General features: G+C 40.6%; 1 protein-coding gene across 3 annotated transcripts; it reads right to left on the reverse strand.

Annotated features, from left to right (window-relative positions):
- Nucleotides 1–1,115: 1,115 nt before the first annotated feature.
- rps6ka4 (ribosomal protein S6 kinase, polypeptide 4) lies at nt 1,116–14,030 on the reverse strand. Of its 3 annotated transcripts, XM_070982251.1 has the most exons (19): nt 13,031–14,017; nt 11,802–11,873; nt 11,239–11,306; nt 10,581–10,731; nt 10,272–10,387; nt 8,384–8,491; nt 8,141–8,221; nt 7,734–7,837; nt 7,381–7,531; nt 7,128–7,289; nt 6,852–6,977; nt 6,064–6,197; nt 5,839–5,932; nt 5,499–5,669; nt 4,227–4,418; nt 3,891–4,050; nt 3,531–3,694; nt 3,209–3,438; nt 3,039–3,143 (listed from the first exon to the last, which is right to left on the reverse strand). In XM_070982251.1, the coding sequence occupies exons 1-18, from the start codon at nt 13,116–13,118 to the stop codon at nt 3,226–3,228; spliced, it is 2,355 nt and encodes a 784-aa protein (XP_070838352.1). In that variant the 5' UTR covers nt 13,119–14,017; the 3' UTR covers nt 3,039–3,143; nt 3,209–3,225. The 3 variants fall into 3 exon arrangements, with proteins under 3 accessions (XP_070838351.1, XP_070838353.1, XP_070838352.1); XM_070982250.1 differs by having other exon boundaries at nt 1,116–3,438; nt 13,031–14,030; XM_070982252.1 differs by having other exon boundaries at nt 1,116–3,438; nt 8,141–8,218.
- Nucleotides 14,031–15,727: the final 1,697 nt, after the last annotated feature.

Genomic DNA, 15,727 nt, shown 5'->3' on the forward strand with positions numbered 1-15,727 from the left:
AGGTTAATTGATGACTCTAAATTGTCCGTAGGTGTGAATGTGAGTGTGATAGTTTGTTTGTCCTTACATGTGGCCCTGCAATCGACTGGCGACCGGTTCAGGGTGTACCCCGCCTCTCGCCCATTGTAGCTGGGATAGGCTCCAGCCCCCCGCAACCCCGAAAGGGATAGGCGGTATAGATAATGGATGGATGGATGGACTTCCAAGGACATGCAGATCAAGTTGAGGAACAGAAGTCAACAGAATAAAGCCCAACAGTTCTCTACCACCGTGCCGGTCCTCTGCACGGTCACGCCTGCCTGTGCCACCCGCGAACCAAATTCAAATCACTGCACTGCATTTGTGGTTAACTCAGTGTTTTTCACAACTAGATATGTGGAACAAGCACTATGAAAGGATACGAAGCACCCACGTACAATGAAGCTGTCATCAAAAAGCAATGATTATGAATGCTGGGGAACTTGATTCTACACTGAAAAGTTTGATCTAGACCACAGAAGAACTTCAAAAGTCCAGAGAACATACACGCTGTGTTCAGTTTCACTCAGACTGTCTTTGGTTGGTAATGATGGCATATGAATCGCTGTTTAGAGCAGCACTGTTTACAGATGAAATACAGTCATACCCAGAGGGGAGCTGTTCTGCAACCTGGCTGAGGATCAGATGAAATAAAGAAGCTAAGAAATCCACTCACCCAACCTCAGGTTTTCAACTCTTAAAGCCACTTCAAAAGACGACTGAATGTTGTGACTGGCCTATTGTAGACAGATGCTAAGATCAATGGGGAATTTAAGATATATTTGAATAACATAGTAGTTTTTAAGTATATAAATGGCTCTGCAATTCAAACTGATCTCAATCTGTGGTAAAAGGTCTCATCCTGGCAGTTCGACCATCATTTCAGGGGGAACTGGCTGATAACTATTCATGCTGTTGGAATGGAAAGGTTATTAAACCTCCTGTATAATTTATTGTGTTTGCACTTAGTACCAGTCCCACTGTCAGTACTAACAGATCTCACTGCAGTTGACGCTGACAGAGCTCAAACTAATGAGCACTGTGGTCACAAGCATGTACAGAATAATTACAACACTCAAAAGACACACAAGCATCTATTTAAAAGTATGTTTATTTTGCACCGACCAAAAAATCTTGGTGCAAAAGATAAATTCCCAGTTACGACATCAGTGACAGTGCATCTCAGTAAAATAGTAATGTTCCAAAAAAAAAAGAGAGAGAGAAAGAGAAGGATGGCATTTACTACAACAAAGAATATCAACACCAATAAAAGTACAGTTTCTTACGAAAAAATTCAATGTTCAAACACAACAAACCAGTTACCGTTCAAAAGACAAAGGCGGCAAACAACAAGAAAATAATACAGTAACTTGCAATAATGCTTCATCTGGTACAGAAATATCAGTATAACCAACCTCCCAGCGCCACTCATGCTCTCACACACCCACATACGCAAACACACACAGTGCTGGTACACAACAATGTAATCATCAATCCCATTACCACAGCATTAAAATCAATTACATGTAATAAATATTAGTGAAAGCACCTTTAAAGCTGAAATGTGTTCAATTGATCAACTGACTGTGCAACAAGTAAAAAAAAACAAAAAAAAAAACAGCCAATAAAAACATAATTACATCAGGAAACGAATATACCATTAAAACAAATGTTTAATCATTCATATTTTTTTTGCTCTAAATCAAGGATGCGTATGTACACACCAGGTCTCGCTGGTTGGTCTCACAGGAACCATATTAAAGTCATTATGTGTCTCATTCTGTGACATAATTTGAATTGCAAAGCCATACGATGTATTAAAACCACGTGTAAAAAGATATATCTGGGTGACCCTTACAGCCCAGCTTAACTGAGGGGTAATGATATTTCACTGAATCAGACTGTATTTGTGTACTGGTCTGGTAGGACAGCAGAAAATTATAACACCCTTTTAAAATTCACAAGCCCGAGGCGACGCTCACACAAAATCACCAAAATGGATTTTGCTCCAATATTCGTGCCAACACTAAACCGCATAAAAACATTCTTGGTGATGCTTAGTGAGCCCGAAATACCAAAAATATAGAAAAAGTTCTTACAGTTAATCATCACAGCAAGTTAGCATGCTAGAGATTTCCAGACCGGCACAATAATGCGAGTAATTTACAGCAAGTGTGGCAAGATAATCACACTGTATTTCATAACTGCTTCTCCATCGGTCTTTACAGGTGCTACTGTACGCTCACGTCATGTCCAATGGAATCTGTAGAGCTGGTAGTGTGTTGGAGGCTCGACGGCTGTGCTATCTTTCCAACAGAGAAGATTTCGTCCTCCTCTGCAGTCTCAAAGATTAAACATACCACAAGCATTTCTCCCTGCACTCAGTCCTTCCAGTAATCAGCTTTTTTTTTCTTTTTTTTTTTTAACATCTGACCATTTACATTCTCTGCGTATAGTGCAAACACCTCGATTTTTTGCTCAACCTGCACAACTGAGAAACAACAACAACAACAACAAAAAAGAAGTAGGCTTCCACTAAACTGCTCTCTTTACAGAGCAGAGTGTCTAGAGTGCCTACACGCGTCACAGCACTCGTGGCCAAACCTTTGCTGTTTCTTTGCCAATCATTATAGGTGTGGCAGGGTTAAAAATGACTCGATACAGTCAAAGAGTTAAGCCTGCTAATTTCTAGAAGGACTATTCATTTGCTATTCGCAAATTTGTGTGTATTCACAACGGCTCAATTGATATACTCACTGCTTTGCTGTATATATGGCTTCTGCTCATTTATGGCTCCTTTTTCCCTTTTTCCCTACATAGCCAGGCACTGTTTGTTACCCACAGTGAAAATAGGTAAATATCTCATTTTTAATTTTTAATGTGTCATATCACCATATTATGGTGGTAGAACACTGAATAAGTAAGTACTTTTCTCAAGGCCACAGATTTCTGCACATCTTAAAGATGCCAAGCTAGACCTCTATCTACATCTCTTCCAGCCACTCAAGGAAAATACACGTTTTTGTTTGGGGAGAATATGGCATGATGATTGAAGCTGCTTTGCTGTTAAAAACTGGAATTCAATTTTGTATTGAAAACTGTGAGTTTGTTTTTTTCCACCAGTTTTCACCACTGAAGGACATCATGTTGCCAGTAAAAGCACATACCACTTCATTTTGCCTCTGCTCTCTTCCCTGCTGTTTTAGGCTAGCTCTGCTTTGGGGTCACTGTTTGCTTTGGCTGCGCTTTGGATGCTGTTGCAGAGGCGGAGGAGGAAGTGGAGGATGAGGAGGAGGAAGAGGATGAACTCCAACGGGTCTCTACACCTGTGCTTGTCATCTTCAGCTTTCGTCGTTTTGCGAGGGGGGCGTTGTCAACACTTTTCAGAAAGAAGCCCTCTCTTTTACCACGGTTGAAAGCCTGAGGGAGGGAAATCAAAGACAAGGAAAAGAAAAGTAAGATGAAACATATTAAGCACATTTCACATCTATGGAGATGTACAATGCTATTACCTTGTAGGTGGCATTGACATAGGTGCGGACTGTAGGCCCACTCGACTCAAGCACATCTGGGGTGCACAAAGGAGTGGTGGACATGGAGGCTCCACCCTGCAGCCAGCTGTTCTCTTTCAGATCAGAGAGTTTGAGACGCCTCTCTGGATCCACTGTCAGTAGGCCTTAAATCATACAGGGAGGGGTTAAAACAGACAGAGAAACACAAAGAGAAGAGAACAAGGCATAAGAGGTGCAGACAAAAAGGAGCATGGAAATAACTTCTTTGACTGCTAAACGGAAAGTCCTGAAAACATCACATCACAGTTATGTTATGTGGCCCTATTAACTAAACCAAACAGCAAATATGTCACTAAAAACCTTTAACAAGTTCCTTGGCATCCTCTGATACGCCCTTCCAGGCCTCCCCCTCCAATGAGAAATCGCCCTCTTTTATCTTTTGCATGATGTCAGCCGCATATGATGAGGTCATCCCACGCTGCTCACTCTGAAATGGCACCTGACCTGACAGCATGGTGTACTGATGAAAACACACACACACACACACACACACACACACACACACACACACACACACACACACACACACACACACACACACACACACACACACACACACACAGAGGCATTAGTACTTCACTTAGCCTTAGCCTTACTTACTTACGCGACAGAATTAAGAGTCTTAGGTTAAATTACCAGGATGACCCCAAGACTCCACAGGTCACAGGCTTTGTCGTATCCTGCACTCTCGAAAAGTTCAGGTGCAGCATACTGCAGCGTGAAGCAGGGAGTCTGCAGGGGGGCGCTGCCTGCAGGGCACAGGCGGGCAAATCCAAAATCTATTACTTTCAGCACTGAGTCCTCCCCCTCATCTGTAAACAGCACGTTCTGTAAAGTAAACAATTAAAGTCCATGATCACTTCTTTTTCAAGACAAGTAAACACTACAAAATGGTACGTTCCAAAACCTTGATATATGCTTTCGATCGTGTCCACATGTGGTGTAAAGGTGGGAGTAGAGGACAAGCAGATGGGAATCTCGTACATGCGAGGCACCACAAACTTGGCTCTTGATATTTTAGTGAAAATTACATTAGATGCTGGCGGACAAGAGCTATTTCCACATCACTCATCTCACCATGATTATTGATTATTTGGGGTTTCTGTCAACGAGCGCAAACTCAATACTTCAGAAGAAATGCGCAGAGATGGCGGACAGTAAATGTGTTTAGATCGGCATCAAAAATAAAAGTTTGTGCAATTAAGACTGGCGTCTCCGTAAAACACTGTGCAGAACTAAGAGTTAATGGCTGCTTCTTATCACTATCTGTCATTCACAGCTGTTTTATACTACATGAAAGCCTTCCCCTTCAGTTAATTAAATCCCACAGCCATCTGAGACGGCCGAATATGTGCGTGATAAATCTGCAGTGTTCATTTTAAAAAGTGCTGCGCTGCAGTAAAGAGGCATTATCCACTGTTGTCCACTGTTTACCTCTATTAAATCATGTGCAAACGATGCTGCAGAGTAACCACACTAACATTCCCACGCATCATACTGGTCGGTTGTAGCTCTGCAGCCAGTTTCTGGCAGACGTCTTCGGGGTGCACAGGACACATGCAGTTCACAGTGGAAAAATACTGAGACAATTAGACCTTCGCTCTGTTCTCATTCCTACTAATTCTCTTCCTCACCACACTCCTCAGGCCAATAACATGCCATGGCTTTCTTTCTAATTTATAACTTCTCTGGAAATTTTTAATCATTGAAATGCATTTTTAATAAGATGTGATACAGCAGAATTATGGTTGTAATAACGCTGGACTGATGTTTTCATATGAACAGAATCGCATATGCACGCATGTGTGTCATTAGAGTCGAGTCATCACGTGGCTTGTTTTTGTTTTTTCTAAATGAGAGACCGTGTATATTTTCAGGAATAAATCAACTCGTCAAAACACAGCCTACCTCTGGTTTGAGGTCTCTGTGCACAACTCCAGCCTCGTGCATGAAGCTGACAGCTGAGACCAGGCTCTGTAACAGCTGACTGGCCTCCGCCTCACCAAAGAGCTTCTTCCTCTTGATCCTTTCCAGCAACTCCCCGCCTCGCAGAAGCTCCAGCACTAAATACGTGTGGTACTGACAGAGAGGGACATGTGCAAAGAGAAGATTTTATGCGACGAGTATGTTGTTGCACATTGCTTAATATGCAATAATTGACAGTGCACACAGTAAGTTCACTGTTTGTCGTGTTAATGGTATGTCAGCAATTGTGCACGTCATCCTCTGTGGGTTTCCTCCACTGTACCTGATCAGTATAGACGTCATGCAGCTTGACAATGTTTGGGTGAGCCTCACATTGCCTCAAAGCAGCAATCTCCCTCTGTGTGTTTGCCTCCATTCTAACAGTCAAAAAAGAAACACTCAATGTTCACAGGGGCACTGTGAGGCTTACATCATCAGGCGTCACAGTGATGCTGTAAAGCAGTCAGAGCTATTACTACGACGGTGTAGCAGTCACCTCTCCACTCACCTGCGACTGATGATCTTGACAGCGTACTCCTCGTTGCTTTGCTTGTGTCGGCATTTCCTGCACACAGAGAAACTACCCTCGCCTAGAGGTGGCCCATGAAGACACAGCTCATAGTGTTGGAAAAACTGGGATTCCTGAACAAAGAAGGGATGGTATGAGCCACGCTGAGCTATTAGAGGAGATGTGTTGTGTTTGTTTGTTTTTTTTTTTCCCTGTGCAACAGGATGTGGCCTCCAGCAGTTTAACAACGATCTAACTTTTGGTGTGCATTGACCAATGTGTGATACAACCCTAAAAAGTCAATATTTATGTCCCTGAGAAGGGTTTGCTACAGAGAAACATGCTTGGATTTATATATAGAGATATAATTCTATTCTTTGTGATGAACATCAGCTAGACAAGCTGACATGAGACTTTCCATTGCAACACAGATACTCTAATACTGTTTAATGCCATTAGAAGAGAGTCTCCTGATAATTGTGATATTTCTTGAGCATTGCTGAGCCCTTGATAGGGTGACACAAAATACTGTGATATAAGCTGAGCACACTTTGGTTAATAAACTAGGCTACGCAAACTAGTTTCTCTTCCTCTCGTCCTTCCTGTCTGTCCTAATTAGAAACACCGCTGAGCCTTTTTTCAGATGATCTGTCTAGATAACAGAAAAGCTTCAGACAAAGATATGCTGGTTTTGCAAAACTGCCTCTCTACCATAAGGTAAAGAAGAATTTATGCCCCAATAATTTTAAAGGTTAATCAAAAATGGCTTTACAGGCCAAGACCCGTACCTCTAACATTGCACTGCGTTGGACAGATGCTGAACCTGGTCGATCAGCACCAACCTGGGATTCTGCAAAGTCTCCCATGACTGCGTTTTTATTGAACAGGATGGAGGGAGCAATAAAGGAGTAACCCTAAAAGACAGAGACAGCAAGCTAGCTAAAATCACACACTTAAAAAAACATGAACCTACACTAAACAACTGTATTAACAGAAAAGACATTTCATTTATGATGGCACTTGTTGAGATGGTTGAGAGTTGAGTTGAGACAACAAGGACTAACCTGGAACAGGCGACCAGTGCTTGGCGGCGTGCTCGCTGGAGAGTAGACAGGATCCATCCCGGTGAACTCCTCAGCGAAGTTCCCCACGTCAAGCTCACTCTTCAGCTCTGGCTTGAAAGGACTTGGCATCTTCTTCTGTGCGAGGTCAGCCCAGTTCAGGCCCTGTTAGGAAACAAAAAGCAGATGGATGAATGAGAAGAGGTCACAGGCAAAGAGAGATATTCGAGTGACTGGCAGTTCCAGTAGGCAGGACCTTGAAGAAGGGATGTGCTTTGATGTCTTCAGACCCTCGTGGTCCAGAGCCCAGCCTCCTGTGGGGATCTTTCACCAACAACTTCCTCAGCAGGTCCTGAGCAGTGGATCCAATCATAGAGGGGAACGGTGGATCACAGCGCAAAATACGTCTGACAGGACAGGGGTGGAAAAGATGGTCAGGGAAACAAAATATTGTCAGCATAACACCCTGATGACATACTGTTGCATGTTAAATTATGGAATTTCAAGTTGTGCTACATAGATGGTTGAGGAAAAACTACCCCAACACAATGGCTGAGATGGTTAGTTTAAGATTCAAGTAGAGGTGCAGGTGGAGTCAGCGACACTCACTTTGACACCTCACTCTGGGAGTTTCTCTCTCCCTCCAGCGTAAAAGGAGATGCCCCCGTCAGAAGCTCAAACATCAGGATCCCAAGGCTCCACCAATCTACCGACTGAAAGAGAAGACCACAGGAGACCAGGAAAAGACCACATAGTGTTGAAAGAAGATGTGACTTCTACATCATTTCTTACATGCTCTGACAGGGACCACAGTTACCCAAAGTCACAAGACTACTACAAGACACTACTACAACTAAATGTTGAAGTCACTATCCAACTCCCTGTCAGCCTGCATTGGAATGGAAGTAATAGATCATTTGAATAATTACTGTACAGATCCTCACATGTGACCAAATCTACCAAAATGATATGAACACTGAACATCAGTGCTTGTTGCCTTACTGTCCTATATTTACCTTGCCATGCCCGGCTTTCCCTCTAATGATTTCAGGTGCCATGTACTCAATGGTGCCACAGAAAGAGTAGGTCCTTTCCTTCTGTAACGAGGAGAAAGGGAAGATAAAGTATAACAGTAAAAACAAATTTTAAATGAACAAAACACTGTTATGATGTCAATAACAGATAACACCCATTCCATGTATCACTGTCCACATGCACATGCATTCCCATGTTTAGATTTCGGTATCGTGTTTATGTACCTCTTCTTCCAGAAACTCCTTGCTGAGCCCGAAATCTGTCAATACCACATGGCCTTCACTGTCGAGAAGAATGTTTTCCAATTTGATGTCTCGGTACACGATCCCAAGCTGTACAAAAACACAGTGAATACTTACCGGCTGCATTCATCTTAAGTGTTACAATTTGTGAACAATGATGCACGTAGTATACATAGACGAACATGGTCTATTATCTACTGGTTATTTTCAGTCATCACAGCATTTTCCAGTCCCATTCGGTAGTTACAATGCCAAAATTCTCAATGTAAACAACTGCAAAGACAGCAACACAAACTGAAGCACAACCCTTAATTGCAACGCCACCTCGGGAAAAGAGAATAGCAGTCGCCAAAGAAGCTGTTGCTGAAAGGCTTTTATTTATACTATTGAAGGGACAACTCAAGTCAACATAACAGTTTTCAGCCAATTTGGAAAATTTGTGTGGATGGTGACTTTTCCACAAGCTGAAAGTATCTGCTATCTTAAAGTTTTTCAAAGTAAATATTTATATTTATTTAAATTATGTATCATTAATCTATTGTGCCAAAGTTACAGACTGCTGCAAATTAATAAAAAGATCTGGAGTGTGAACAACTTTGAAAACAGACACAGTGTATCTTCCTTCCACAGAATGTTTTGTGCACATCCTTCAAAAAGAATAAGGATTTTTAATGCCAGTGGCTTTAGAGGCCGGTTTTAGTGTCTGTGTTGTTGTGAAATCAGGTAACCATTAGGTATAAGAACAACAATAACAATGATTTTGTAATACCATCACTACTGCAATAAATGTTTTAGCATATTAAAAGATAGAGTAGAGACTATGCACATATTCATAGAACTAGAATTACATCCACTACCTACTATTTTCCTCACTATGAAACCAACTCCACTAACATGAAGATGTGGAACGTTATATTATGAGCACTGCACACCAATAACTCTGCTGCTGGCTGTAAGAACCAACACAAAGCCTTCATCTACACCCACCATCCAAGGAAGTGAAGACCCAGTGGGTTCATTTAATGGAAATGTCCCCACAACAACAACTGGAAAACTCTGAGGCTGTGTGTGTGTGTGGTAATCATTTTACTTTGGATTGCTTTGAAGCTCAGGGATCATTGATATCAACTTCAAACTTTGATTATGTGATTATTGCCATTTTATGCTGCTTTACTGTTTATTTTGCTGGTTAGCCTGTTGAATTTGTTAGCATGTCCAGCGGCTAATGTGGCTGGAAACATCTATTGTAGACCCACCACTGGAGCAATGTATCTGATACTGAAGCACAGTCGAGAGAAAATGTGAACATTAAGCCTCATTTGATGCCAATTAAAGAACCAGACTAGCAGATTGGATGTGGGAGACTATTTTCTCACATTCTTTTGTGTAGTCTCATCCAGCCAGACTTCAATGTTAATGCCACACTTAATGCTGCAGCACAAGTTCAGCTGGTTTTGTTGGTACAAGAAAGTCTTCTCTGCTGTGTGCCACATTGATATGTGTCTGTTGCTGCCATATGTATATGTACTTGAGATACACACCTTGTGGTACACTGACTCTTATACTTCTATAATATACTTTGGGTATTTTAAAAGGTAGTTTTAGCTTTGGTTACGTGCAGGCAAACAGTCAGTGTGGAGGGAAAAAGATGAGGGAGACTTTGCCCAAAATGCAATTTTGGAACATTGGACGCTTCCCCTACAGGCTAAATCATTGTCAAACGATAGCCAGTGGGTCAGCCACGACAATAAACAAGGTGATATGTTGGTGCAGTGTCTCTGTAAGTTTGCTTTGTCTTTCCTCTGCCCTCAAGTATCCAAAAATCAATAACAGCTGCTGAAGTTATAGAGCTGAAGGGAGTGACACGCACCTTGTGCAGGTGCTCCAGAGCCAGGATTATTTCCCCAATATATATCCGCACCGCCTCCTCAGGGAAGTGATCCCGCTGGTACAAATGAGTGAACATCTCCCCTCCACTCACATAGTCTGTACACACACACACACACAGACAAACACACAGGTACCTTGAATAGACATTATACAAAAAATACATAAACACATTATGCACAAAATGCTAACTAACATACATACAATACACAAACACAAACATAAACAGAACATCTATTCAGCACCTCACACAAGAGTTGGTTACATTTGGCTGTAGTGTCGCATCACTCACCCAGGATGAGATGCAGTTTGCTCTGCGTCTGAAAGGCATAGTGGAGTGTGACCAGGAAGGGCGATTGGCGGATGTGCTCCAGCACCTGCCTCTCAGTGCGAGTATGTTCTGTTGTCTTTGCCTTTTGAACAATAGCTGCTTTCTTTAACACCTAGAGTAACAACCAACACACTTAAATTATATTTCTAATTACTAGATTTATAGTTGTGATGTTGTCTTACAAGAACACCAGGAAAATTGACACCCTGAATAGAATTAATTGAAAGACCAGACAAAGAAAACTATTGTATTAAGTCACAGCAATGCATCCATTAATACAGCGCCTAACAGAGACCTCATATAGCAAACAGTACATAATGTAAATATAATGAGAAGATTCTACTCTAAATTGTTCAATATATTTTTCCTCCACTCCTGTAAACTTTCAGTGAATGGCAGCTCAATCTCCATTTTGTGACATATCATTAAGAATGACATCATGAGCTCTGTAAGTATTACAAATACATTTTGAATAAAAGCTAAATCAGTGAAATATTTACCCAAAATATTTCAAAAGGTTTCTGGTCTTGAATTTAAAACATAACTTAGTGATTAACATCTTTATCAAAGAAACTGTTTTGTGATCACATTTAGTTAAATATTTCAGATTAAGTCTCACCTTCATAGCATACAGCTGGCCCACATCATGACCACTGTTCTTCCTGACCAAAAACACTTTTCCATAAGCTAGACGAAGACAAACAAATATTTCATCCAGTCATTCAAATTACATCTGGTATGAAAATGAAACTGAACTGTGAAAAAACATTCCTGCACACCAAATTTAATCAGATGGTGTTTTGTTGATGATAACAGCCTCTCTGATCTCCCACAGGTATTCAATATGGATGGGATCTAATAACAAGAGACATCTACAGCATATGGTCTACCTTCTAAGCACTCAGATATTACTCATGCTGGTGATCTGCAACTCCCAAATCAGGATATAAATGTACAGAAATATTTTACTACCGCATTTAAGTCCTCTGAGACCCTTTCCCTTACAGGCTATGAAAATTGATTATAAACACTTTGTCCTCAAGATACTTAACCATGGCAGGAAAATACATCCTGCCTGCATAGGGTGTGCCTCATACTGACATCTTACTCTAGTTTTTCTTCAGTTTTGACAACAATTGTATTTGTATTTAGTATTTTTTCATATTTCATGTAGACACTTGCCTCCAGTGCCCAAGACTTTGAGCAGCTCAAAGTTCTCCATGCCAACCTTCTCAGTGTGACCTGTGAGGTTAGCTAGTGGAAGAAATAACATACCACAATTAAACATTTTGTATATACATGCACCATTTCTGTACTCTGCAAAAACAGACATTTTTGTTTTATGAGGACACGTGGACATGTTTCAAAAATACATTTGCATCTCTTAAAGTTTGCTGAAACCAGATTTTCATTGTGAACAAGTCAATTTAGCCCAACTCATGCACCTTGTGTTGTACAAAGAAAATTATAATAATATTTTTAGAGCTTTTTACAAGTATATTAACAGCAAAATACATGCATCTAATATAAACATGTATTAAATTGTTACTTTTGAAGATTTACCATTCAGCAGCTACTGTATTGCAACTTATGCTGCATGCCGATCCACTATAAATTAATAGGTTGTTGCACACAACCAAAGTCTACACCTTAATCAACGACAAAGTCAGCACAGTAATACAGTTCTCTTATCACAGCTGTTGAAAAACATGCAGTGACACCACCGATGATAGTACACCAGATCTGCAACTAACCTGAAATTTTCACCTCACTGAGGATGGAGCAGCAGTTCTCTGCTTTATGTGATTCTATGCAGAGTTTCACTATGAATTATATTGTAGGACACATACAGAGTCCACAAACGAACTATAAGACAACAATAGGTCCTTTTTTCTTTGGTCTGGAGTTCAGACCAACACAACTCAAACTGAGTCAGGATTCCCTTCTGAAGGCCGTGCTGTTAACAAGCTTAGTACATGGGTGGGTGGTAAGATCTCTTCAAACACATTCTTGAATATACATACAAGAATATAGATACAATGTCAAAAAAACAGAAACACCTGTATGATGTTATGCAACACAATACAGTATTAAAACAATTTTTTTTAATTGTTTTTAAATTGAGAATATAACTTTGTGTGTCAATTGAATTAAATTATACATTTTGGGGTTGTGCTGTATTGCACCACATCATACCAGTAGTGTTTCTTATATTTTGCATCCATCCATGGTCATTTTCAACTAAAAAGAATTTAATCAACGCCTATGACAAAGCTTTAATAATTCAAAATTAGACGTTTCACAAGCTTCATATTAATAACATGATGGAATTTATCATAACGTGCAAAGGTTTTATTCATCCTACGTAGTGTTTATAAGATGCGTGATTACAAACGGTTTGTGGGACTTACCATTGGTGATCTGAAGCTTGACTGTACAGGCCTTTTCATTTGCTTTTGCATCGGAGTCATCGCTACTATCAGATGCGTCCCCAGGCATAACTTAAAGAAAAGTAGACTATAGCCTATACTGACGTTTAAAGATGAACTGGATAGAAAAATGTTTTAGTATGTTATACTACACGGTTAGCAATCACAAAAATCTACTGTAGCTGCATTATGACGAATGCGATAATTATCGAAAGGAGCGGACAGATGTGTTTTCTAAACAATACTGCTGTCCTGACATTAATCCCCATGCGTTTGACATCCTGGTGTTTCGCATTGTTTATCTCGTGTGATTGGCCGAAATCAATCGGAAAACGCAGATGTGTAAATTCACAATTCAGATAAGACCTTCTTACTGCTCGCTTTATTTCACCATTAGACGGAGACAGAACATCAGCACTGATTTTGAGTAACTGTGTATATGTTAGTTACAGCGAACTTTAAATGGCTAACGTTAGCACTAGCCGCATAACAATAGTCATGATTCCTAAATTAGCAGACGCTACTTGGTAATAACATTAACGCCTGCTTTAGATAAGAAAAGTGATCAAAATTACGCGTTATTAGACAGTACGTTAGCACCTACAACGCTAGACAGTTGGCACAACTGCTACAATAACAAGACGTTACCTAGCTAGCCGGAGTGCTAGTACATTTACAAAGTAGCAGCTAGCTAGCGAATTGCTGCTTTTGCCCATCAAAGTTTGAACGTTAGCTAATGCTAATATTTAGTTAGCTATGTTCACTGGCCTCTTCACAAATCAGCTCTCAGACCATGTTGGAAAGACCAGTTTGTGCAGCTCCTTATCTTCTGTCTCTCCACTAGGGCCACGTTAATAATTCGTCCATTCTAAAATTTACACCCCACTTTATATTTTTGGTCAGCGGCTAGCTAACTGCTAATTCCAGGATGCTTTCGACACAACCAGGGCGACGGTCAGTCACGTGACCGGCCGGGGTGGGCGGAGCATCAGAACCGCAGCCACATATGATCCTGTTTGTTAGTGGAAGTTGACGGCCCTTTTTCTAAGTATAAGTTTGTAGATTCGCAGGTGTTCATTTCTTCACCATGTAAACAAAATAATTTAACAGCAACGTCGTAAAGGGGGGTCTACGGCAATACATTCGTGACCTGGAGTGGCACATCAGAGATTTATGGGGCCACAAAGTCCTCTGCAGCTTTTTATTAGTTAGATTTACAGCTGACATGCACACTGTTTGTGCCTGTGTATACATTTATCATAGTCTGTGTTGCTCTAGCGTAAATTCCATTATAGACCTTTGTGACACGAGGCACACTTCAACATTGACATCTGCACTCTGAAGTGGTATCTATTTACCAATATACTACAAATGCCTAACAATGTGTTGAAGATGTTATTTTATTCTTCGTGTGTTGAGCATATAAAAGTTGAAAAGCATGAATATTAACACATACTTGTATGAAGAATCTCTCATTTTACTTTTTACAGTGTGTGTACTGTGAGTTGTTTAAGATCCTGGTATAAAATGTAGTGCATTGAGTCAATGTCAACATTTGTAGAACAAAAAAAGCCACCACTGACCTTTAAAATACATTCAGATACTGTATATTTCACAGTACAACTGACTTCCATTAGTACATTACACTTACTGGGACAGTTTCCTGTACATGTTGTGAGAGTTCCACGTTTGTTGTGTGCAGTTTATGATTATAATGACTTTGATGGTAAAAATGCCAACACCTCCATTTCTGCTGTGTTCTGTCACAAGTTCTAGAAAGTTCCAGATGAAGCAACTCTGCTGTGGAAACAAAAACGGTGTCACAGTTCATTTCTAGCATATTTGAGTCCCTCTTGGAAACCATGTAGATACTACGACGACGCGGTGACTTTGAGGTATCTGAAGCCACGTGTGGCATTATAGTCAATAGCAATATTAACACTTAAATGTATCTCAGCTCTGAAAACAGATGCTGAGCAGTTTGCTGCTGTGGGAGGTTGGTACAATTTTCCCTACGAATTGCCTCGGAGGACATAACAGACATTAGGAAGTGATGACAGGTAGCAGTGGGCCTTCAGTACTCTGAGACAAGCAGACAAACATTAAAGATTCATCATGAAGTATTTGTGACCCCCTTTACTCAACCAATAGTGGTTGTCTTAGCAAGGTAAATCCACCCTTTAACTATCACATTATTCCCATTATCCTGAAATATTCAGGTGAGGCAAGTTGTCCCATTTTGTACAGCAGCCCTCTAGTTTCAAGCTGGGATGCCAAGAATTAAGATCAGCTTGAAGTATCTGCTTTGACTTGAATTATCAACACACCTCCTGCTGCCTGCACACAGTTTAAACCCAATTACCAAATCATGACACTGTGTGAGGATTATTGTGTCAAGTCAACCCATGCTCTTGCTCACAGAGGACTGAATTTTTCACAGTATTCAAGACTTTCACTGGCAGTCTTTGCTGATACTTCATTTGGCCTCAAAGTTTTGAATGTTTGACTAGCGCAGAAACAATAACCTGGCAGGCTTAACTGCTGTATGCACTTGTGTAACAAACCAAAAAGGGTCAATCTTAAGGCTTTGAGTAGCATTCTTCCAGCTCCAATTCATCTGGATCCATTGTCTCTCCACCACAATAAAGGAAACACTCAATACTTCCCTCAACCAGTAAA

The sequence above is a fragment of the Chaetodon trifascialis genome, chromosome 16 (genome assembly GCF_039877785.1).
Source record: "Chaetodon trifascialis isolate fChaTrf1 chromosome 16, fChaTrf1.hap1, whole genome shotgun sequence".
Taxonomy (NCBI): domain Eukaryota; kingdom Metazoa; phylum Chordata; class Actinopteri; order Chaetodontiformes; family Chaetodontidae; genus Chaetodon; species Chaetodon trifascialis.

Excerpts from the sequence above, each read along its gene's own strand:
- rps6ka4 (XM_070982250.1), bottom strand. The coding sequence starts at position 13,118 with ATGCCTGGGGACGCATCTGATAGTAGCGATGACTCCGATGCAAAAGCA. Across the intron at positions 10,732-11,238 it reads GCCAGCTGTATGCTATGAAG|GTGTTAAAGAAAGCAGCTAT; the intron begins GTGAGACTTAAT and ends TTGTTACTCTAG. Across the intron at positions 5,670-5,838 it reads ATGACGTCTATACTGATCAG|TACCACACGTATTTAGTGCT; the intron begins GTACAGTGGAGG and ends CCTCTCTGTCAG.